General features: G+C 44.1%; 1 protein-coding gene across 1 annotated transcript; it reads right to left on the bottom strand.

Moving 5' to 3' along the window:
* Positions 1–947: 947 nt before the first annotated feature.
* klf15 (Kruppel-like factor 15) lies at positions 948–14034 on the bottom strand. Its single transcript, XM_021565744.2, has 3 exons — positions 13820–14034; positions 10429–11704; positions 948–2204 (listed from the first exon to the last, which is right to left on the bottom strand). Exons 2-3 carry the CDS (start codon positions 11616–11618, stop codon positions 2036–2038), a joined length of 1359 nt encoding a protein of 452 aa, XP_021421419.1. The 5' UTR covers positions 11619–11704; positions 13820–14034; the 3' UTR covers positions 948–2035.
* Positions 14035–25646: the final 11612 nt, after the last annotated feature.

Raw genomic sequence — 25646 nt, 5'->3', positions numbered from 1 at the left:
CTTAGCCCCCAGTCTGAAGTCCTGAGCGTTCTGGAGCAGTTTTTCATCAAGGATCTCTGTACTTTGCGCCGTTCATCTTTGCCTCGATCCTGACTAGTCTCCCAGTACTTGCCACTGAAAAACATCACCACAGCATGATTCTGCCACCACCATGCTTCACCGTAGTGATGGTGCCAGGTTTCCTCCAGACGCGACGCTTGGCTTTCATGCCAAAGAGTTCAATCTTGGTTTCATCAGACCAGAGAACCTGGTTTCTCATGGTCTGAGAGTCTTTAGGTGCCTTTTGTCAAACTCCTAGTGGGCTGTCATGTGCCTTTTACTGAGGAGTGGCTTCCATCTGGGCTCTCATAAAGGCCTGATTGGTAGAATGCTGCAGAGATGGTTGTCCTTCTGGAAGGTTCTCCCACCCCCAAAGAGGAACTCTAGAGCCTTATCAGAGTGAATATCAGGTTCTTGGTCACCTCCCTAACCAAGGCCCTTCTCCCCTGATTGCTCAGTTTGGCCAGCTCTAGGAAGAGTCTTGGTGGTTCCAAACTTCTTCCATTTAAGAATGATGGAGGCCACTTTGTTCTTGGGGACCTTCAATGCTGCAGAAATGTTGGGGTATCCTTCCCCAAATCTGTGCCTCGACACAGTCCTGTCTCGGAGCTCTACAGAAAATTCCTTCGACCTCATGGTTTGGTTTTTGCTCTGACGTTCACTGTCAACTGTGGACCTTATATAGTGTGTGCCTTTCCAAATCATGTCCAATCAATTGAATTTACCACAGGTGGACTCTAATCAAGTTGTAGAATAATTTCAAGGATGATCAATGGAAACAGGATGCACCTGAGCTCAATTGTGAATCTCATAGCAAAGGGTCAGAATACTGAAGTAAAATAAGGTATTTCTGTATTTCTACATTTGCAAAAATGTCTAAAAACCTGTTTTCGCTTCGCCATTATGGGGTATTGTGTGTGTGTAGATTTCTGAGGATTTATTTTTATTTAATCAATTTTAGAATAAGGCTGTAATGTAACAAAATGTGGAAAAAGATCAGGGTGTCTGAATACTTTCCGAAGGCACTGCATTGTTACAAGGCCAGACACGTGGATGACATTAAGATATTCAAATAGCATGAGCTTCAAGAGTCACGGACATAACACACATTCAACTAAATAAAAAATAGCATCTCCTCCAGCTAACGTATACAAATATACAAAAAGAAAACATACAATTATTCAGTACTGATCTAAAGGCCAGTCGGTTCACATATAAACAACGCACCATAAAACAATGTGCATATTTCCTTTTTGTTGCACCTCGTTGTACGGCAGTTGGCTGTTCACTGTTTGCTGTTAACTGATCCACATGCCTTTTACCTAGCACGAGTCATCATAGTGCTCCTGTAATGAAAATAGGAGACAGCCTCCACATTTTGCCAGTAGCTTATAATGGCATGATCCTGATAATGATCAGTAGTTCAACATGAACGTTTGAGTATTAATATAAATGTTTTGGTTTTAAAAGAACTACGTTGTAAAAGTTTAAAACCCCCGTAGGCGATGAGAAGAAGGAATGTTGATGCATTAATTATAGGCAGGTACATCAACAACAATTCATTCAAACCTCAGTGTAAAAATACTTTGCATAACAAAACTTTTGTTCGATTCTCAAATCTTATCTTTAAAATGTGAATGACGACAAAACCCCCAGAATGAAAGAAAAACTATTTACAAGACGTAATACACCTGTGAAGATGTCATGTCAAGTAAGAGTTTTTGTTTTGTATCACCCAATAAATTATCACAGGACCACCAATGTGCGTCACACAATCTTGCACAAACACACACATACACAAACAAAACATTCAAACACTCTCTCTCTTCACCGTTGTTTGAATGTTCAGTCCCACTGTCCCCTCTGCTACATGCCCTCTCCCACATTCATTCCTCCAACTCTCTCTCTCACACAAATATCCTATCCTTGTCTCTCTGTGTGTCCCCTGGCGAGGCCTCAGTCTAGCAGGATGGGGGGTGGGGGGGGATCAACAGGGTCAGTTTGCAGAGTGCACAGTCCTGTTGCTTCGTGGAAAGCGGTGGACTTTGATGTGTTTGGACAGGTGATCGCTGCGGGCAAACTTCTTCTCGCAGACAGGACACTGGTAAGGCTTCACTCCAGAATGGGAGCGCCGGTGTCTGGAGAGTTCGTCTGACCTTGAGAACCTGAGAGACAGACAGACCAAGAGCACAAAAGACATGAGTCCTATATCAGTCAAACTGTTTGCCATATCAGTCTAACTGTTTGCCACCCTGAGATAAAAAAAAACAACCTTTCTCTGTCTGACTACACAACACAGGATAAAGGATCTTTCCAACACTCTTCAAAAAAAAAGAGTTCTACCCATATTATAGCTCTACCCATATTTGGGTTTAACACATCTTCACAGAAAAGTCAAACAGATCTGTTTTTGGTTTTCACTCTAATCCCTGGGTAAAGGGTTAACTCATTACTCACGACAGACTCTGTGTGTGTGTGTGTGTGTGTGTGTGTGTGTGTGTGTGTGTGTGTGTGCACGCATTGAGGCTGTTTAATCTGGAACAGGGGATTGATTTCCTAACACATCGCAAGCATGCCCTTTTCCCAGGAAGGTGTTAATTCCCAATGGTAACATACTGATTAAAGAGATGTTAAGTAATTCCTAGACATTCATTCCATTGACATTGACCATGAACCATGTTGCAACTGTGCTATTGAGATTAAATAAAAGGATCCCTGCAAGATACGTGTGTCACACCCTGACCATAGTTTGCTTTGTATGTTTCTATGTTTTGGTTGGTCAGGGTGTGATCTGAGTGGGCATTCTATGTTACATGTCTAGTTGACATTAGGAAATCTCATTGTAATACTATTATATTACTTATGTACTCTACGTTATGAGTCAGTACCCTCTATACCCCAAAGCTGATATTGTTCTATAACTCCTTCATGTTGAGACATGTTTGAGACAGTTCAGTTGTCTCTGACCGAAACTCAGCTTCACCTTGTCCTCTAAGCTAATATACCGTACCTTTAGAACTAACTGAAGGGGCCACAAAGGGACCCAAAAAACTATTATCTCTTAATGGATTTTGATATGAAGTATTTCCCTGTAGGAAACTAAGGCTATTTTACTCATTCCAGGGTTTTTCTTTATTTTTTACTATTTTCTACATTGTACAATAATAGTGAATCATGTAGTAACCAAAAAAGTGTCAAACAAATCCAAATATTTTGTGGATTTTATATTCAAAGTAGCCGTCCTTTGCCTCGATGACAGCTTTGCACACTCTTGGCATTCTCTCAACCAGCTTCACCTGGAATAATGTTCCAACAGTCTTGAAGGAGTTCCCACATGTGCTGAGCACTTGTTGGCTGCTTCTCCTTCACTTTGCGGTCCAACTCATCTCAAACCATCTCAATTGGGTTGAGGTCAGGTGATTGTGGAGGCCAGCCCATCTGATGCAGCACTCCATCACTCTCCTTCTTGGTCAAATAGCCCTTACACAGCCTGGAGGTGTGTTGGGTCATTGTCCTGTTGAAAAACAAATGATAGTCCTACTAAGCGTAAACTAGATGGGATGGGTCGCTGCAGAATGCTGTGGTAGCCATGCTGGTTAAGTGTGCCTTGAATTTCTAAATACATCACTGACAGTGTCACCAGCAAAGCACCACCACACCATCACTCCTCCTCCTCCATGCTTCATGGTGGGAAAACCACATGCGGAGATCATCTGTTCACCTACTCTGCGTCTCACAAAGACACGGCGGTTGGAACCAAAAATCTCAAATTTGGACTCATCAGACCAAAGGACAGATTTCCACCGGTTTAATGTCAATTGCTCATCTTTCTAGGCCCAAGCAAGTCTTTTCTTCTTATTGGTGTCCTTTAGTAGTGGTTTCTTTGCAGCAATTCGACTACGAAGGCCTGATTCACCCAGTCTCCTCTGAATAGTTGATGTTGAGATGTGTCTGTTACTTGAACTCTGAAGTATTTATTTGGGCTGCAATTTCTGAGGCTGGTAACTATAATGAACTTTTCCTCTGCAGCAGAGGTAACTCTGGGTCTTCCTTTCTTGTGGCGGTCCTCATGAGAGCCAGGTTCATCATTGCGCTTGATGGTTTTTGCGACTGCACTTGAAGAAACTTTCAAAGTTCCAGATTGACTGACCGTCATGTCTTAAAGTAATGATGGACTGTCGTTTCTCTTTGCTTATTTGAGCTGTTCTTGACATAATATGGACTTGGTCTTTTACCAAATAGGGCTTTCTTTTGTACACCAACCCTACCTTGTCAAATTACAACTGATTGGCTCAAATGCATGAGAAGGAAAGAAATTCCACAAATTAACTTTTAATAAGGCACACCTGTTAATTGAAATGCATTCCAGGTGACTACCTCATGACGCTGTTTAAGAGTACGCTAAGAGTGTGCAAAGCTGTCATCAAGGCAAAGGGTGGCTACTTTGAAGAATCTCCAATATAAAATATATATTGATTTGTTTAACACTTTTTTGGTTACTATATGATTCCATATGTGTTATTTCCTAGTTAACGTCTTCACTATTATTCTACAATGTAGAAACTTGTAAAAAATAAAAGAAAAACCCTGGAATGAGTAGGTGTGTCCAAACTTTTGACTGGTACTGTAACTGCTATATGAAACTTATATAAGCAGTGGTTTGGAGGTGATGGAGGTTGGGCTTATGCCAGTAAGGCTGCTTGTGGAGCTCCTGTGGGGCAGGGTGGAACACCCAGGCATGGGGGAGGGGAGCCATGATTCCCATCACCTCCACAGCTCAGTTAGGCTACACTCTGGCTCTGTTCGAGCTTGTCCCTGATCTCAGCCCTGTAGCATACAGTAATTACTGATAAGAGCTGGCAAAGGCCAAAAGGAGCGGTCTTACTGTGGTGAAATACAATAACTACCAGTAAATGTGTCCTAAACTCTTTTCCTGTAAACATAATGTTCAAACACACTCATGAATGAACACAGATTCCAGTCCACAGTGAGGGACAGTGTTACTCTAGCCATCCTTGTCATAGACTGTTCTCTCTGCTACTGCACGGATGGCAAGCGATAATGGAGCTTTAGCTCAAAGATGCTCCTAAATAACTTCTACCCCCAAGCCATAAGACTCCTGAGCAGCTAATCAAATGGCTACCCAGACTATTTGCATTGACCCCCCCCCCCCCCCCCCCCTCCACACACTCTGTTATTATCAATGCATAGTCACTTTAATAACTACATGTACATATTACCTAAATTACCTCGACACCAGTGCCCCCGCACATTGACTCCGTACCGGTACCCCCTGTATATAGCCCCGCTATTATTTACTTCTGCTCATATAATCATTTGTTATTCTTATCTCTTACTTTTTTAGCTATTTTCTTAAAACTGCATTGATGGTTAAGCAATTAACTGTAATATTCACTTCTTGTATTCGTAGCAAGTGACTTTTATATATTTTTTTATTTGTTAGTGACTCATGAAAGTCCACAGGGACAGACAGGGTTACTGTAACTAATGTAAGTCCACAGGGAGGGACAGGGTTACTGTAACTCATGTAAGTCCACAGGGAGGGACAGTTTTACTGTAACTCGTGTAAGTCCACAGGGACGGACAGGGTTACTGTAACTAATGTAAGTCCACAGGGAGGGACAGGGTTACTGTAACTAATGTAAGTCCACAGGGAGGGACAGGGTTACTGTAACTCATGTAAGTCCACAGGGAGGGACAGTTTTACTGTAACTCGTGTAAGTCCACAGGGACGGACAGGGTTACTGTAACTAATGTAAGTCCACAGGGAGGGACAGGGTTACTGTAACTCATGTAAGTCCACAGGGAGGGACAGTTTTACTGTAACTCGTGTAAGTCCACAGGGACGGACAGTGTTACTGTAACTCATGTAAGTCCACAGGGACAGACAGGGTTACTGTAACTCATGTAAGTCCACAGGGAGGGACAGGGTTACTGTAACTCATGTAAGTCCACAGGGAGGGACAGGGTTACTGTAACTCATGTAAGTCCACAGGGAGGGACAGTGTTACTGTAACTCATGTAAGTCCACAGGGAGGGACAGTTTTACTGTAACTCGTGTAAGTCCACAGGGACGGACAGGGTTACTGTAACTAATGTAAGTCCACAGGGAGGGACAGGGTTACTGTAACTCATGTAAGTCCACAGGGAGGGACAGTTTTACTGTAACTCGTGTAAGTCCACAGGGACGGACAGTGTTACTGTAACTCATGTAAGTCCACAGGGACAGACAGGGTTACTGTAACTCATGTAAGTCCACAGGGAGGGACAGGGTTACTGTAACTCATGTAAGTCCACAGGGAAGGACAGTTTTACAGTGACTCATGTAAGTCCACAGGGAGGGACAGAGTTACTGTAACTCATGTAAGTCCACAGGGAGGGACAGAGTTACTGTAACTCATGTAAGTCCACAGGGAGGGACAGGGTTACTGTAACTCATGTAAGTCCACAGGGAGGGACAGGGTTACTGTAACTCATGTAAGTCCACAGGGACGGACAGGGTTACTGTAACTCATGTAAGTCCACAGGGAGGGACAGGGTTACTGTAACTCATGTAAGTCCACAGGGAAGGACAGTTTTACAGTGACTCATGTAAGTCCACAGGGAGGGACAGGGTTACTGTAACTAATGTAAGTCCACAGGGAGGGACAGGGTTACTGTAACTCATGTAAGTCCACAGGGAGGGACAGAGTTACTGTAACTCATGTAAGTCCACAGGGAGAGACAGGGTTACTGTAACTCATGTAAGTCCACAGGGAGGGACAGTTTTACAGTGACTCATGTAAGTCCACAGGGAGGGACAGGGTTACTGTAACTCATGTAAGTCCACAGGGAGGGACAGTTTTACTGTAACTCGTGTAAGTCCACAGGGACGGACAATGTTACTGTAACTCATGTAAGTCCACAGGGACAGACAGGGTTACTGTAACTCATGTAAGTCCACAGGGAGGGACAGGGTTACTGTAACTCATGTAAGTCCACAGGGAGGGACAGGGTTACTGTAACTCATGTAAGTCCACAGGGAGGGACAGTGTTACTGTAACTTGTGTAAGTCCACAGGGACGGACAGGGTTACTTTAACTAATGTAAGTCCACAGGGAGGGACAGGGTTACTGTAACTCATGTAAGTCCACAGGGAGGGACAGTTTTACTGTAACTCGTGTAAGTCCACAGGGACGGACAGTGTTACTGTAACTCATGTAAGTCCACAGGGACAGACAGGGTTACTGTAACTCATGTAAGTCCACAGGGAGGGACAGGGTTACTGTAACTCATGTAAGTCCACAGGGAAGGACAGTTTTACAGTGACTCATGTAAGTCCACAGGGAGGGACAGGGTTACTGTAACTCATGTAAGTCCACAGGGAGGGACAGGGTTACTGTAACTCATGTAAGTCCACAGGGAGGGACAGAGTTACTGTAACTCATGTAAGTCCACAGGGAGGGACAGGGTTACTGTAACTCATGTAAGTCCACAGGGAGGGACAGTGTTACTGTAACTCATGTACGTCCACAGGGACGGACAGGGTTACTGTAACTCATGTAAGTCCACAGGGAGGGACAGGGTTACTGTAACTCATGTAAGTCCACAGGGAAGGACAGTTTTACAGTGACTCATGTAAGTCCACAGGGAGGGACAGGGTTACTGTAACTAATGTAAGTCCACAGGGAGGGACAGGGTTACTGTAACTCATGTAAGTCCACAGGGAGGGACAGGGTTACTGTAACTCATGTAAGTCCACAGGGAGGGACAGAGTTACTGTAACTCATGTAAGTCCACAGGGAGGGACAGGGTTACTGTAACTCATGTAAGTCCACAGGGAGGGACAGTTTTACAGTGACTCATGTAAGTCCACAGGGAGGGACAGGGTTACTGTAACTAATGTAAGTCCACAGGGAGGGACAGGGTTACTGTAACTCATGTACGTCCACAGGGACGGACAGGGTTACTGTAACTCATGTAAGTCCACAGGGAGGGACAGGGTTACTGTAACTCATGTAAGTCCACAGGGAAGGACAGTTTTACAGTGACTCATGTAAGTCCACAGGGAGGGACAGGGTTACTGTAACTAATGTAAGTCCACAGGGAGGGACAGGGTTACTGTAACTCATGTAAGTCCACAGGGAGGGACAGGGTTACTGTAACTCATGTAAGTCCACAGGGAGGGACAGAGTTACTGTAACTCATGTAAGTCCACAGGGAGGGACAGGGTTACTGTAACTCATGTAAGTCCACAGGGAGGGACAGTTTTACAGTGACTCATGTAAGTCCACAGGGAGGGACAGGGTTACTGTAACTAATGTAAGTCCACAGGGAGGGACAGGGTTACTGTAACTCATGTAAGTCCACAGGGAGGGACAGAGTTACTGTAACTCAGTGCATGAGTATGAAGGCTCCTCAATTTTGCTAAAAGATAACAACTTCAGCCAACTACATAAGAAGTTCCAATTGCACACAACTATCCAGCTCTTGGGACCTTCATTAAGCTACAATTACAGAATCCGGCACACAGCAACCCCAAAGCACTTTAGTTCAACATTTGAAGAATGGACACTAAGGAACAATATAATCATATCTTATTTTTTTTAAACGTTTTACTGTAAGTTGAATCGGGTACAAAAACAAGACAAACCCTTTTTTCAGAGCGCCATGGTGTTTTCACAAACAGTTTGGGTTCAAACATTCGGTCCACTAGTAATCCCATACCAATGTTCCCCTGCAACTCTGTACCGATGTGAAAGTGTGAGTACAACAGTCTAAATGTGTTTGTGCCTATCTATGCTTGCCTGCATGCATGTACCGTATATATTGTGTGTGTGATAAAACGCAAAAGGATCCACAGCTTTATAGTACATGTGTCATTTGGTTTTATGGACATGAAGAGAATCCGAGGAATGTCAAAAACACTCTTTCATTACAACACAAGTCACTCAAATTGCAGATGGCTGGAGGTGCAAATTTCCCAAGCTCACTTCCATTTCCTGACCAGGACGACGTAAGGAGGAGGGTTCCCTCAGACAGAGAGCAGCCTCTGAAGGCCACACTGTGCCCTGGGGGAGGTGGGTGGATACAACAGGCCCAGGGCAGTCCTGTCCCAGGGCAGACTGCTGAGCACTGCCAATCTTATCAGACTGGAGAACCAGCTATTTCTATGTTTAGTATTTAGTTGTGCAACTGTGTCGGGTGAAGAGGTTAGGGAGATGGATTGAAGACCAAAGGGCAGCAAGTTCATGGTCCATACAATAGGTTGGACTTTGGTTGTTGAAGAATTAACTGGATGTTGGATTTCCTATTTGTGGGATTACATATCTGTCTGGTGAATGAATGATAGGTTGCAGGTTGACGTTTATTGTCATGAGTCTTGTCCTGGTGGTCCTGAGTGATTTCCTCTTAGATAGGCCAGCTGCAAAGTATTGTAAAAATGAATGAAAACAAAAAGGTGTGTTTTGGTCTTAATTTAAGGTTAGGCATTAGGGTTAGCAGGGTGGTTATGGTTAGGGTTTGGTTTAAAATCCGATTTGATACCTTTGTGGCTACGCCAGCTAGTGACCACTCTGCAGAGCTGCCTCCAGAACAAGATTCATGACGAAAAACACTAAACTGCGAATAATACGGGACAAATGCATGCTTTATGCTTGCTGAGTGAGTAGAAACAAAGAAACGTGCTTAAAACTCCTTTGGATACTATTTGGTCATGGATTGTGATCTAATTAGTACGCCAGAAAGTCAGTCAAAGTGCGGCTTGCAACCAAAACTTTTATATCTTGATTTTGCAAGTGTGCAACAGAGTGCAGATAGAGAGCAAACAGAGAGACAGCTACTGTAGAGGGAGCAAAGTCTGCCCGCACTTCAAAGGCCTTAATCTAATCTCAAACTCTGCAATAGAAGAAAACACACCGATATGGAGACAACGAGAGAGCATGAGAAGAGAACAAATTATATATGGATTTTATATGATATATTTATAATTTTCTCTGAAAATTCAGCTCTGTGTTTTGCAAAACAGCTGCAGGGATGGACTTTGAATGGAATCATATCACTCCCTGGTAATCAGCCAGCAAAGGAAGTTGATAACCATGTTAACTTCTGTGAAGAATTGACTCATCTCAGATAATACAACCACAGTCAACAGAGATGGTTGCATACTCTGTTGCTTCTGCAACTAAAACAATGACTGGTGTCCCTAAACTGTCATACCTGGATGGACCATCCCATTGACAGCTGAACAGCAACCCTGTCACTCCTGGACTTCACTTTGAACACACAGTGCATATAGTCACATGAATAACCCCACACTGAGTATACCTATGAGCTCCACCTGTGAAGTCTGACTCTAACCCAACCTATAACGTGCTTGAACCCACTCACCTCCATCCACAGCCAGGCCAGGTGCAGGCAAAGGGCTTCTCCCCCGTGTGCCTTCTCAGGTGGGCCTTCAGGTGGCTGCTCTTAGTGTACATCTTGGCACATCCAGGGAAAGTACACTTATGCATTTTTATAAGGTCCGCTACCGAGCTCTTCTGGAACTTCTGTCCTCCCACCAGGATCCCTGCAGCCTGGCCACCTGCAAGCCCACCCTCCCCGGGACCCAGGGGCTTGGCGGCTATGGGTACGGGTGCGATGCGCACAAATTTGGAAGATGTGCCATTGAGATTAGCTGGGGACATCAGCTGGGGCACCAGGGCAAAAGTCTGGCCCTGGATGTTGACCAGGAGCTGGGCAATTTTGATGTCTGAGGTGGGCTGGGTGGGCTGCTGTGATACTGGTGTTGGTATCGCACCTGGGATTGGCTCTTGCTTAATCTGGATTGGTTGAATCTGCAGGATGACAGGCGACACACCGGACCCCTCTACTGATGCTGGTGTCCCAGCACTGTCTTCCTGTTTAATCCCACTACAAACGTTGGAGTCTGTTATCGGGGATGTTGGTGTGTGTTTGGTCTCTGTGGTGAGGTCAGTAGCACCGGCAACAGGTACTGTTTGGTCTGAGTGCGCTAGCCCAGGCACTGACCCTGTCACCTGACTGTTAACATCCAACATCCCACCCTCGCAAGCCTCATTCTTCAACGCCACCACCTCCATATTCTCCTCCAGGAACTCCTCTATCTCCTCCAGGGTGGGCTGAAACAGCAGCCCTATGTGATCATCCAGGTCCGCTGGGAACTCAGGAAACTCAAAGCACTCCTCTTTGGTTGTCGGAGACAGGCGGTCCCTCTTTGACTCCCATGCTAGACCCATGGGGAGGATGGGTGGTACTGAGGGGGATAGAGAGGGAGTAACTCCACGTCTCAGTGTGGCCTGGGAGAGCAGGAAGTCCAGGAGACCGTCCTGGCTCTCTCCACTGCTGCTGCTGCTGCCATAGCTGGAACCCAGCACCTGGGACTCAGGGCTGGAGCAGGAGCGAGCGCTGGACGAGTCACTCAGGTCGTCCTCTGAGAACGGGGAGGACAGCGCCTGGTAGACACCCGTGTCTGTCACCATGTCCGATGCGTGATGGTCTGCCGGAGAGTTGGCGTAATACATGAAGGTCTCCTCGCCTATCGGCAAGTGATCCACCATTCCTGTCCTGTGCCAGTCACAGCTCTGCTAGCTCCCCTCTGGTTTATACTAGTTATAAGTGTATTATTCAGTTTCTCCTCTTCTCCCTAGAAAAGAGGAATAGATTTCCATCATGTGTGAAAAATGGCATGGCAATGGAGAAAATTACAAGAAAGAGAGATCATGTTATCCTCCGCTAACAACAATAACTCAAGAGTCATAAGGATAGTTACATAGCACTTCTATAACACTCCCTCTTGCACCAGAGCACGAGCCTGCCTGGGGGTTTAGAACAGCGTTTCCCAACTCCAGTCCTCCAGTACCCCTAACAGCACACATTTTTTTGTTGTAACCCCAGACAAGCACACCTGATTCAACTTGTCAGCTAATCATCAAGCCCTCAATGATCTGAATCTGGTGAGTTTGTCCAGGGCTAAAACAAGCGTGTGTGTTGATGGGAGTACTTGAGGAGCTGTGAGCAACTGGTTTAGACAGTAAATATTAGCTGGCCTGCCGGGGGTCGATGAGTTCTTATTAAACCTCAGCTTGGGCATGGAGCAATGCCACTGAACTTTTTGTTGTTGTTGTTGATTTTTTTTTAATGAGTTGTTTTGCACGTCAGGAGTGTCCTTATAGCCGTTCCCATTTAAAGAGTATGTTTCCACTTCACTTTCACGTGGTCGTAAAAACCAAGGTCGAAAAAAGATGACCACAACAATTGACAAAGCTTTCTTCTGGATATACAGGTAACTGACAAAATAAAGGAAACACCAACATAAAGTGTCTTAGCATTGGGCCACCGTGAGCCAGAACAGCTTCAATGCACCTTGGCATGGCGGTGGAAAACTCTGTCTTGGTGCCGCTCCAGAATCTCCAATAAGTGTTTAATTGGGTTGAGATCTGGTGACTGAGACAGCCATGGCATATGGTTTACATAGTTTCAATGCTCAACAAACCATTCAGTGACCACTCGTGCTCTGTGGATGGGGGGAATAGCCATGGTAGCCAAAATAACGGCCCAGCATTTTCATAGATGAACCCAGGCATGATGGGATGTTAATTGCATAATTAAGTCAGGAACCACACTTGTGTGGAAGCCCCTGCTTTCAATATAATTTGTATCCCTCATTTACTCAAGTGTTTCCATTATTTTTGGCAGTTACCAGTTACATTGCAATACTAGCCTAGTGTAATAGTAGGCCTAGTCTAATTCCCGTAGGTTACTACAGGGCAGGCAACAGCTGCTGTCAACTTAACTTGTCAGCTTCAAATAATAGGCTTGCTTAACCACACATTTCAGTGCATTTTGTCATCAAGTAATGGGCAACTTATTGTTCCACTATTCATTTCAATAATATTTTTATATGTGATAAGTGAGGATTTACATGGTGTATTTTGTCTTCCGAGTAATATCCGCTTGGTATTTTCCTTGGGCAAAGGTAAGAAAAACTTGTCTGTAAAATCGAAGAGATTTTGTTGGCAATGATTATCTGCCATTGGCTTTAATCATTATTAAAACTTAACTGTATTACACTGTACTAAATGTGGGTGCTTGAAACTAGTTGAGCGCCCCCTTCCGTAGACCTTAGAGCCTTCAGTGATTTGACCGATAATAACCTGCACATCATAAAAGCGTTGACAGCGTTGACTTGGCTACAACCAATACTTTGAATGGATCGGGCTGGGTGCAATTAACTTCTGTCATACTAGTAGCCTATTTGAATAAACCAAAACATTATTTAAAAATACGTAGCAGATAAAATAGTAACAACTAGACAACTATGGTGTAGGCAATGTTAAAGAGATGTACATTGTAGGCCTAACCACATTGATACCATGTGACAGTCTCCCTCATTCCCTTTCTGTGAGAAACATTTTTCTAGTTGAATGCAATAACCTATGCATCTAAAATATAGCCTATCCAAAGTAGTGCCATTTTGATGCGCATATCTACGGTGAAAAATATGTCCTTACACTATACAGTGCACATTATGTCCACATACTCAGCATAAGCCTGTTCATTCGACGTAGCAGTTTTCCCCTACTGTGTGCGCCCCATAGGCAGAAAGCATGGAGCACCATGCGTCCTCTCGACGTAAACATGTTGTAATGTCCAGTGCAGCGATGGCCGAGGGAGCGCACCGGAAGACGCACGCACCAATGCGTTTTCTACCATCACTTCCCATGTTAAACACTATTTACGGCATCGATTATACACTTACCTTTATGTATCGAGAGAAATTTTGTCCTTTCACCAAGTCTTAGTAAGAGATCACTTCTCCGGTGGCGAGATGACGTCAATAGTCAATAGGGTTGTGGATAGCCCCTTGAGAGGAGCCTCTCATCGCAATGCCGAGCTGTAGAGCTGGAGCTACGATCTACTGTGGTAGTACTACACCGTTACATGATTGGTGCTGTGTAGCTTATAAATAAAATAAGGGGTTGGCAGTTGGTTTATGAAGGCTCGTCTGCTCTGCTCTTAGTATTGGTTGACAACGCTTGGAGGCTGGGCTCCAAATTTGTCGTCAATAAACTCTCTACAGACAGACTCTAACCACGTTCACATCAACAGTTTTTATACTAGTAGAGTCATACAGTATATATATATATATATATATATATATATATATATACAAATACAAATATATATATATACCTTTTTGTGTGGGTAAAATGAATTCAAGTTGAAGTTAACTTCGATACAATGTTTTTAAATACATATTTGCGCATAAAGGCGTTTCCACCGCCATTTCTCGCAAATATTGATTTAATAACCATTGTATCAAAGTAAACTTGGAATCACGCGATGATATGGTGTGTGTTCCTCCCACTACGACTCGTGAAACTATGCAGTTTATTAGGCTACATATTAAATCAATAATGATGAACTTCACAAGGTGATTAAAGTGCACGGTGATCTTGATGCTCCTTTCCAATACATTATTCTGATGACATGATGATCGATGGTTGACTGCCGTTTGACAAATAAAAATATTCTCGCTCTTATCCATAATAATTTCATCACGTAGACTAGCCTACCTGCACAGCCTACGGGTACTGTATCTGCGAGCCGTTGGCTATAGCGCACGTGCCAAGACCAGAGTAGGAACATTTGCTATTTAATGCAACAGTTTTTGTGACAAATCTATTGGTTGAGTTGAAAATGCATGGAAATATATTGAACTTTAGATTTTTATTAGGTACATAAACACTTCAATGAGGTAAATGTTGTGTACACTAGGTCATCACCTACTCTATCAATCAATCACATTTATGTATAAAGCGCTTTTTACATCAGCAGATGTCACAAAGTGCTTATACAGAAACCCAGTTTAAAACCCCAAACAGCAAGTAGTGCAGATGTAGAAGCATGGTGGCTAGGAAAAACTCCCTAGAATGGCAGGAACCTAGGTAGAAACCTAGAGAGGAACCAGTATCTGAGGGGTGGCCAGTCCTCTTCTGGCTGTGCTGGGTGGAGATTTTATTATATTATACAGTGCCTTGCGAAAGTATTCGGCCCCCTTGAACTTTGCGACCTTTTGCCACATTTCAGGCTTCAAACATAAAGATATAAAACTGTATTTTTTTGTGAAGAATCAACAACAAGTGGGACACAATCATGAAGTGGAACGACATTTATTGGATATTTCAAACTTTTTTAACAAATCAAAAAGTGAAAAATTGGGCGTGCAAAATTATTCAGCCCCTTTACTTTCAGTGCAGCAAACTCTCTCCAGAAGTTCAGTGAGGATCTCTGAATGATCCAATGTTGACCTAAATGACTAATGATGATAAATACAATCCACCTGTGTGTAATCAAGTCTCCGTATAAATGCACCTGCACTGTGATAGTCTCAGAGGTCCGTTAAAAGCGCAGAGAGCATCATGAAGAACAAGGAACACACCAGGCAGGTCCGAGATTCTGTTGTGAAGAAGTTTAAAGCCGGATTTGGATACAAAAAGATTTCCCAAGCTTTAAACATCCCAAGGAGCACTGTGCAAGCGATAATATTGAAATGGAAGGAGTATCAGACCACTGCAAATCTGCCAAGACCTGGCTGTCCCTCTAAACTTTCAGCTCATACAAGGAGAAGAATGATCAGAGATGCAGCCAAGAGGCCCATGATCACTCTGGATGAATTGCAGAGATCTACAGCTGAGGTGGGAGACTCTGTCCATAGGACAACAATCAGTCGTATATTGCACAAATCTGGCCTTTATGGAAGAGTGGCAAGAAGAAAGCCATTTCTTAAAGATATCCATAAAAAGTGTTGTTTAAAGTTTGCCACAAGCCACCTGGGAGACACACCAAACATGTGGAAGAAGGTGCTCTGGTCAGATGAAACCAAAATTGAACTTTTTGGCAACAATGCAAAACGTTATGTTTGGCGTAAAAGCAACACCCTGAACACACCATCCCCACTGTCAAACATGGTGGTGGCAGCATCATGGTTTGAGCCTGCTTTTCTTCAGCAGGGACAGGGAAGATGGTTAAAATTGATGGGAAGATGGATGGAGCCAAATACAGGACCATTCTGGAAGAAAACCTGATGGAGTCTGCAAAAGACCTGAGACTGGGACGGAGATTTGTCTTCCAACAAGACAATGATCCCAAACATAAAGCAAAATCTAGAATGGAATGGTTCAAAAATAAACATATCCAGGTGTTAGAATGGCCAAGTCAAAGTCCAGACCTGAATCCAATCGAGAATCTGTGGAAAGAACTGAAAACTGCTGTTCACAAATGCTCTCCATCCAACCTCACTGAGCTCGAGCTGTTTTGCAAGGAGGAATGGGAAAAAATTTCAGTCTCTCGATGTGCAAAACTGATAGAGACATACCCCAAGCGACTTACAGCTGTAATCGCAGCAAAAGGTGGCGCTACAAAGTATTAACTTAAGGGGGCTGAATAATGTTGCACGCCCAATTGTTCAGTTTTTGATTTGTTCAAAAAGTTTGAAATATCCAATAAATGTCGTTCCACTTCATGATTGTGTCCCACTTGTTGTTGATTCTTCGCAAAAAAACACAGTTTTATATCTTTATGTTTGAAGCCTGAAATGTGGCAAAAGGTCGCAAAGTTCAAGGGGGCCGAATACTTTCGCAAGGCACTGTATATATATGGCCATTAAGGCCAGATTGTTCTTCAAGATGTTCAAACGTTCATTGATGACAAGCCTGGTCAAATAATAATCACAGTGGTTGTAGAGGGTGCAACTGGTTATTTATCTGCAACAATTAAATTTGCCTGAAACACACCACTGGTGGGAAAAGGCTCATTTTCTTTATGCGGATTCTAGAATCTGTTGCCAATTCGATGGAAACGTAGCTACTGCAATTAAATTAATGCCCTCTTATCATCCTGCAGCTAAAACGCAATAGAGACTGCATAAATGTTTCCAACATAGAAATCGATTTAATCATAAGAACACATGTGTTTGTATCTAAAATTGATTGTGCTCCATAAAATAAATGTAATCTAGCAGATCTGGTCATGGGCAATTTGTACACTGCAATAAATAATTAAAAAATACAACCACAAATGTAGCTGTTTCAAATTATTATTATTAGGTAACCAGTTCCTCAGCCTTTGTTTTTTTGGTAAGATGCCCAAATATAATTTTTGCATACATTTTCTCATGGTGGAGCTAAATTTGGGTGAAAAGTTGCATAAACTAAGTTGAGTAAATTCATATTCAGTTGAAACAACTAAATTTAAAGTGCCTCCTGACTGTTCCTTGAGGTCAGTGCCACATCTATGGCACAGTACAAAAGTGTAATGAAAGAGTATAAGGCAGGCTATACTCCACAGTGGCTGGTCTATATTTCCCATACAGATTAGATCTCTCCTGATTAGTTAACCAGCTAATGGTATCTTCAGGGAGCACCAGATTACACATGGGTGATTACCGAATAACATGGGAGTAAAAGTCTCACACTGGTCGTTCTTTCTCCCACTAAATAAATTGTTTTGGACTGGTTAAGGGACATGTTGTTTCAATAGCCTACTCACAGATCCCTGCACATTAGCGTATTGATTACATAAGAAATAATAACATGTGATAACATAGCAATTGCATGATGGACTTAGTACATTTGAAATGGTAATCTTCTCTCTAGACAGGATTACTCTAATCTATTCTATATGTACACCCTACATGTAAAGAAAGATCTACCATTTTGGTTGGATGTAAATAGAATAATGGCATATTGTGTATAGAATAAAGGCAGACAGGACAATAAAGCTTAGTGCTGGATACTGGGGACATGTTTACTGTCCATAAATGCATTGTCCAGCGCAACGCCAGCCCTTAAAGGGGGTTGGTGTGGTAATAGACAAGCCTGGTCCCCCATCACTCCAGTCCCAACAGGAACTTAAACCTGTAGTGGCCAAGCCAGGCTGGGGTGTTGAGGTTTTTCTCCAAGTCTCTGAGTTAACTTCTTGGTGACAGGGGGGCAGTATTGAGTAGCTTGGATGAATAAGGTGTCCAGAGTAAACTGCCTGCTACTCTGTCCCAGATGCTAATATATGCATATTATTATTAGTGTTGGATAGAATGATGTCTGAGTATAACAGAACTCATATGACAGGCAAAAACCTGAGACAAATCCAACCAGGAAGTGGGAAATCTGAGGTTTGTCGTTTCATTTAAGTGATTGCCTATCCAATGTCTATGGAGCCAGATTGCACTTCACAAGGCTTCCAGCAGATGTCAACAGTCTTTAGAAAGTTGTTTGAGAGTGCTATTGTGGAAGGGTGTCGAACAAGAGCGGTTTCAACAAGTGGACTAGGCTGAGGCCAATCAGTTGTTTACTGCCGGTCACACGGGTGCGCCGTTCCTTCTTTTTCCTCTGTAATAAATACGCTATTGTCCGGTTGGAATATTATTGAAGATTTATTATAAAAAGACCCTATGGATTGATTGTAAACATCGTTTGACATGTTTCTACAAACTAATGAAACTCTGTTGACTTTTCGTCGGGATTTTGTGCTCGCGCATTGTGCCTTTAGAATAGTGAACTAAACGCACAAACAAAACAGAGGTATTTGGACATAAATATGGACATAATCGAACAAAACAAACATTTATTGTGGAAGTGGGACTACTGGGAGTCCATTCCGATGAAGATCAGCAAAGGTAAGGGAAGATTTATAATGCTATTTATGACTTTTGTTGACTCCACAATTTGGCGGGTAACTGTATGGCTTGCTTTTGTGGCTGAACGCTGTTCTCAGATTATTGAATATTGTGCTTTTGCCGTAAAGCTTTTTTGAAATCTGACACTGCGGTTGCATTAAGAACAAGTTTATCTTAAATTCTATGTCAAACATGTATCTTTCATCAAAGTTTATGATGAGTTTTTATGTTATTTGATGTGGTTCTCTGCAATTTCTATGGATGTTTTGGAGGCATTTCTGAACATGGCGCCAATGTAAACTGAGGTTTTTGGATATAAATATGAACTTGATCGAACAAAACATACATGTATTGTGTAACATTGAGTCCTGGGAGTGTCATCTGGTGACACCTCTCTTTGGTTGAAAAATGGCTGAATGCTTTCTGTGACTAGTTACTGACCTAACATAATGATATGTTCTGCTTTCCCCGAAAAGCCTTTTTGAAATTGGACACTGTGGTTGGATTAACGAGAAGTGTATCTTTAAAATGGTGTAAAATACTTGTATGGTTGAGGAATTTTAATTTTGAGATTTCTGTTGTTTTGAATTTGGCGCTCTGCAAATTTACTGGTTGTTGGCGAGGTGGGACGCTAGCGTCGCGAACGATCCTAAAGAGGTTAAGACAGGAGGAATTATTCTGGGAACTAGGGGGCAATTAGGGGAAGCGGGACACTTGACTTCACCGGCAGACAGATTCTTCCGTCTACACAGAAAAGGATCTTTGCTGGATTGCTGTCAAGAGGTCTCACTCCCAATGAATAGTGTCAAATACAGTACTAAAACCTCTAGTTGAGAGCCCCTGAGAATTAAAAAAAAAAAAAAAAACACAGCCCCTCCTGGCTCTCCCCTCTGCCCCCTATATCTAATGCACTTATTAGACAGCTTAGAGGGCTTTTGTTGCATTGCGCTGTCTCATCCTCTTTAATGGATTATTGGCCCTCGCCTTTTGCCTACTTCCACACATGTTGGCAGGGATATATAGTGTGTATATAAAAACACAAACCTGTGTTCACTTTTGCACCATTGGATTTGTGTTACTGTAATTTAATGGATGAATGCATTTACTTCATGAATAGAAACGTAAATGTTGTTTGTACAGTCTAAAAGGCATTTGATTATTACCAATACTAGGTGATTATTTTAGAGCACAATTGTGTATTATATCAGAGTTGTATACTCAGACGAGAGAGAGAGAGAGAGAGAGAGAGAGAGAGAGAGAGAGAGAGAGAGAGAGAGAGAGAGAGAGAGAGAGAGAGAGAGAGAGAGAGAGAGAGAGAGAGAGAGAGAGAGAGAGAGAGAGAGAGAGAGAGAGAGAGAGATCTATATCCTCTTGAGGTCATGACTGAACTGTGGCTCCAACCCCAAAGCCCCCCCACTTTGGAGGATTGTTTGCTCTTTCTCTCCTTTCATTGGTATAACCAATACAAATAGGAAAAGGTCATCACCTTCTCAAGGGCATGAGCCCAATGTTGTGGTCAACAAATCTTAACAAATAAAAACAGTTGTTTCCCCTCAGTTCATAATTCAGGAAAATAACATGATTGGGGGAAATGTTTGATTTTGATTTCAAGGATGAAGGAGCAACACACAGCTCCAGAAACAGGAGAGAACAGAACCATGGGTAAACAAGCTAATTGCCATGCTGGACTGCTAGAGAAAATCAACAGTTGTGACTAGCTGTGACCTTTCTTGGGCAAACTGAATTCATTCACAAAACACATTATGTAGTTTACGAAAGTTAAATCAGGAAGGCCGGTTTGAATACTCGGTTAACTTAATCCAGTAAGCATAATATAATTCAATATAATTTCCTATTCTACGGGCATAGTGGGAATGCATAGCATCTTGTTTTCTGGAGGAAAGATTCCATCCAGGGTGATTGGTTATCAGGCCTTCCATGACCACTATGAGTGGCAGGTAGCCTAGCGGTTAAGAGTGTTAGGGCAGTAACCGAATGGTCGCTGGATCAAATCCCTGAGCCAACTAGGTACAAATTCTGCTGATGTGCCCTTGAGAAAGGCACTTAACCCTAATTGCTCTTTTAAGTCACTCTGGATAATAGTGCCTGCTAAATGATGCAAATGATGCTTCTCTGGGGCTTTTTACTGTAGCCTCAGAGAGGTGAATCCTAATTTCACATTTTCACTGATTGTCCCATTGACATTAATGCTTGACTAAGTGAAAATTCCCCTTGGAAGTGGAAGCTAGGATTCGCCCCAGAGACATTGAGGATAAGTTAATAACTTTACAAGTTATTGAATATGACAATTGACAAATAATGAAATTATGTTTGCTCTGAATATGACAATTGACGAATAATGAAATTATGTTTGCTCTGTTGTTTTCCAAGACCAGGATTACAATACTTAGCCACTGCTGTTTTCCAAGACCAGGATTACTGTCACGACTTCCACTGAAGTTGTTCCCTCTCCTTGTTTGGGCGGCGTTCGGCGGTCGACGTCACCGGCTTTCTAGCCGCCACCGATCCATGTTTCATATTTCCTTTTGTTTTGTCTGTTTACACACCTGGTTCCCATCTCATAATTATGTTCCTTATTTAACCCTCTGGTTTCTCTTTCTGTTTTGTGCGTGATTGTCTTTCGTGTATTCCGGTGTGTTGTATTTTGAGGCCTGTCAGTGATTGTTACTCTTATCAGTGATTGTTACTCTTATCTGTGTCCTGCCCTTTGGTATCTTTTAGATAGACTCTGACAGAATCACGCACCTTTTACATGGAGTCAGCAGGTCCAGCCAGCCCTCCGCTTCAAATGGAGGAGCGCGTTCAGCAGCACGCAACCATGCTGCAGAGTCTGGGTGCAGCCATGGATCACGTGCTGCAAACCATGGACCAATGGGAGAGAGGGGGTTTTCCCTTGAGTCGTCTCCTCAGGTTCCACCACTACCTACCGTGATGTCCACCTCTATGTCATCAGGATCCGGTGGGATTCAGCTCTCGCTCCCGAGGGACAGCTGCCGGGTGTCAGGGGTTCCTACTCCAGCTGGAGCTCTACCTGGCATCTGTCCGGCCAGCTCCTTCAGAGAGTGAGCGCCCTTATCTCCTGTCTGACCGGTAAAGCCCTGGAATGGGCCAATGGCATCTGGGGCAGGGAAGGTCAGACATTGGATGATTATGAGGAGTTCGCCCGCCGTTTCCAGGCGGTACTCGATCATCCCCCGGAGGGGAGAGTGGCGGGGGAACACCTTTTTCATCTACGTCAGGGAATGAGGACCGCTCACAATTTTGCGCTGGACTTTAGAACTCTGGTGGCCAGCGCGGGATGGAATGATCGATCACTACAGGTGTAGCTTACGAGAGGACGTTCGTCGGGAGATAGCCTGCAGGGACACCACCCTTACACTGGACCAGCTGGTGGACCTATGGATCCGGTTGGATAACCTGTTGGCCTCCTGCGGACGTCCTGATCGGGGTACGTCAGTTCCATCCCCAAGCGCTCCTGATCCAACGCCTATGGAGTTGGGAGGCGCTGCAACGAGGGGGACCGGAGGGGGGACCATTCCCTGCACCAACTGTGGACTCAGAGGTTACACTGCTGGTCGGTGCTGGGGGGGTTCCCCAGGAGGTAGAGGTAGCAGGCGGAGTGCTGGTGGGTCATCCCAGGTGAGTAGGCACACCACTCATCCAGAGCTCCCTGTTGCACACATGTGGTTGTCGATAGAATTTCCCGAGTTTTCCCCGCGTTCCCAGCATAAGGCGCTAGTAGATTCATGCGCAGCTGGGAACTTTATCGACCGTTCCTTTGCTATGATATTAGGGATCCCTATTGTGTCTGTTGATGTTCCCTTCCCTATACATGCCTTAGACAGCCGTCCTTTGGGGTCGGGGCTAATTAGGGAGGTCACATCTCCGCTCACTATGATAACGCAGGAGAGTCATAGGGAGCGAATTAGTCTCCTGCGTTCCCTGTTGTGGATTCCCTGGTTGGCTTCGCATGATCCCACTATTTCATGGCAACAGAGGGCTCTCAAGTGATGGTCCCATCAGTGCTCAGGGAGGTATGTAGGTATTTCCTTAGGTGCCACTATAGTGGAAAGTCCAAACCAGGTCTCCACCATGCACATTCCCCCGAATATGCAGATTTGGCACTCGCCTTCTATAAAAAAGAAGGCGACTCAATTACCACCCCATCGACAGGGGGATTGTGCGATAGATCTCTTGGTAGAAGCTGCACTTCCCAGGAGTCATGTGTATCCTCTGTCACAGGAGGAGACAGCGGCTATGGAGACATATGTCACCGAATCTCTGGGACAGGGATACATTCGGCCTTCCATCTCACCTGTTTTTTTTTTTGTGAAGAAGAAGGATGGAGGTTTGCGCCCGTGTATTGATTATCCAAGTTTAAATAAGATCACGGTAAAATACAGTTACCCGCTACCGCTCATAGCCAGTATGACCAAGTCATTACTCGTGACGTGCTTCTTCACAAAATTGGACCTCAGGAGCGCTTTACAACCTGGTGCGTATCCCGGCGGGAGATGAGTGGAAGACAGCATTTAGCACCACTTCTGGGCATTATGAGTACCTCGTCATGCCGTACGGGTTAATGAATGCTCCATCAGTCTTCAAATCCTTTGTAGATGAGATTTTCAGGGACCTGCACGGGCAGGGTGTAGTGGTGTATATAGATGACATTCTAATATACTCCGCTACACGCGCCGAGCATGTGTCCCTGGTACGCAGGGTGCTTGGTTGACTGTTGGAACATGACCTGTACGTCAAAGCTGAGAAATGTCTGTTCTTCCAACAGTCCTTCTCCTTCCTAGGGTACCGCCTGTCCACGTCAGGGGTAGAGATGGAGAATGACCGCATTTCAGCCGTGCGTAATTGGCCGACTCCAACCACGGTAAAGGAGGTGCAGCGGTTTTTAGGGTTTGCCAACTACTACCGGAGGTTTATCCGGGTTTTTGGGCAGGTAGCGACTCCCATTACCTCACTGCTGAAGGGGGGACCGGTGCGACTGCAGTGGTCAGCTGGGGCGGACAGGGCTTTTGGTCACCTGAAGGCTCTGTTTACCTCGGCTCCCATGAGAGGCCTTTAGTACCTCATGGAGTGGGAGGGGTATAGCCCGGAGGAGAGATGCTGGGTACCGGTGGGGGACATCCTGGACCCATCGTTACTCAAGGAATTTCACCGACTCCATCCGGATCGCCCTGTGTCTCGTCCCCCAGGTTGTCTCCGAGGCCGGTGTCGGCACGCGGCTGGCGTCAAGTTGGGGGTACTGTCACGACTTCCACCGAAGTTGTCCCCTCTCCTTGTTCCGGCGGCGTTCGGCGGTCGATGTCACCGGCTTTCTAGCCGCCACCGATCCATGTTTAATTTTTGCTTTTGTTTTGTCTGTTTACACACCTGGTTCCCATCTCATAATTATGTTCCTTATTTAACCCTATGGTTTCCCTTTCTGTTTTGTGTGTGATTGTCTTTCGTGCATTCCGGTGTGTTGTATTTTGAGTCCTGTTTTGTCCTTGTTTGGAACGGGATTTTGTTACGCTTTGGCATTGAGTAAATCAGTGATTGTTACTCTTATCTGTGTCCTGCGCCTGACTTCTTCGCTATCTTTTAGATAGACTCTGACAATTACTTAATGATGTTTTCCAAGACAAGAGTATGTGTACATTAGTGGATTTGGCTATTTTAGCCACACCCATTGCTGACAGTTGTATAAAATCAAGCACACAGACATGCAATCCCCATAGACAAACATTTTCAGTAGAATGGCCTTACTGAAGAGCTCAGTGACCTTCAACTTGGCACCGTCATAGGATGCCATCTTTCCAACAAGTCAGTTTGTCATATTTCTGAGAGTTGCCCTGGTCAACTGTAAGTGTGGTGGTAGGCCACACAAGCTCACAGAACGAGACCGCCGAGTGCTAAAGCACGTAGCGAGTAAAGGTCGTCTGTCCTCGGGTTGCAATACCCACTACAGAGTTCCAAACTGCCTCTGGAAGCAACGTCAGCACAATAACTGTTTGTCGGGAGTGTCATGAAATGAGTTTCCATGGCCGAGCAGCCGCACTCACACAAGCCTAAAAAACCCATTCTCAATGCCAAGTGTTGGCTGGAGTGATGTAAAGCTCGCCACCATTGGATTCTGTAGCTGTGGAAACGCTTTCCCTGAAGTGATGAATCACGCTTTATCATCTGGCAGTCCGACGGACAAATCTGGGTTTGGCGGATGCCAGGAGAACGCAACCTGCCCGAATGCATAGTGCGAACTGTAAAGTTTGGTGGAGGAGGAATAATGGTCTGGGGCTGGAGGGTTGGACCAACTCCATAATAATGCCCATTATTTTTTTATGAGATTTTTGACGAGCAGGTGACCACATACACTACATGACCAAAAGTAAGCACTTACAGTCGACCGGGGCAGCTCTAGCAGGGCAGAAATTTGATGAACTGACTTGTTGGAAAGGTGGAATCCTATGACGATACCACGTTGAAATTCACTATGGTCTTCAGTAAGGCTATCCTACTGCCAATGTTTGTCTATGAGTCATGGCTGAACGACAACATTAAGAACATACAGCGGGCGGGTTATACACTCTATCGGCAGGACAGAACAGCAGCCTTTGGTAAGACACGGGGTGGGGGCCTGTGCATTTATGTAAACAACAGCTGGTGCATGATATCTAAGGAAGTCTCAAGGTTTTGCTCGCCTATGTATCTCATGATAAGCTGTAGACCACACTATCTACCTAGAGAGTTTTCATCTGTATTTTTCACAGCTGTCTACATACCACCAAAGACTGATGCTGGCAATAAAACCACACTCAATGATCTGTACAGTTTTGAGAATGACACAATATTAATTTTCACAAAGTTTGCTGCTTCAGTATCTTTAGATATTTTTGTC

The sequence above is a fragment of the Oncorhynchus mykiss genome, chromosome 16 (genome assembly GCF_013265735.2).
Source record: "Oncorhynchus mykiss isolate Arlee chromosome 16, USDA_OmykA_1.1, whole genome shotgun sequence".
Classification (NCBI taxonomy): Eukaryota; Metazoa; Chordata; class Actinopteri; order Salmoniformes; family Salmonidae; genus Oncorhynchus; species Oncorhynchus mykiss.
The sequence above is the reverse complement of the archived record's forward strand: the minus strand, read 5'-3'. Positions and strand labels throughout refer to the sequence as shown.

What these genes read in the sequence shown, in the direction of transcription:
- klf15 (XM_021565744.2), bottom strand. Translation starts at nt 11,618, where the DNA reads ATGGTGGATCACTTGCCGATAGGCGAGGAGACCTTCATGTATTACGCC. An exon ending in TGGCCTGGCTGTGGATGGAG is followed by an intron (nt 2,205 to 10,428) that starts GTGAGTGGGTTC and finishes TCTGTCTCTCAG; the next exon opens with GTTCTCAAGGTCAGACGAAC.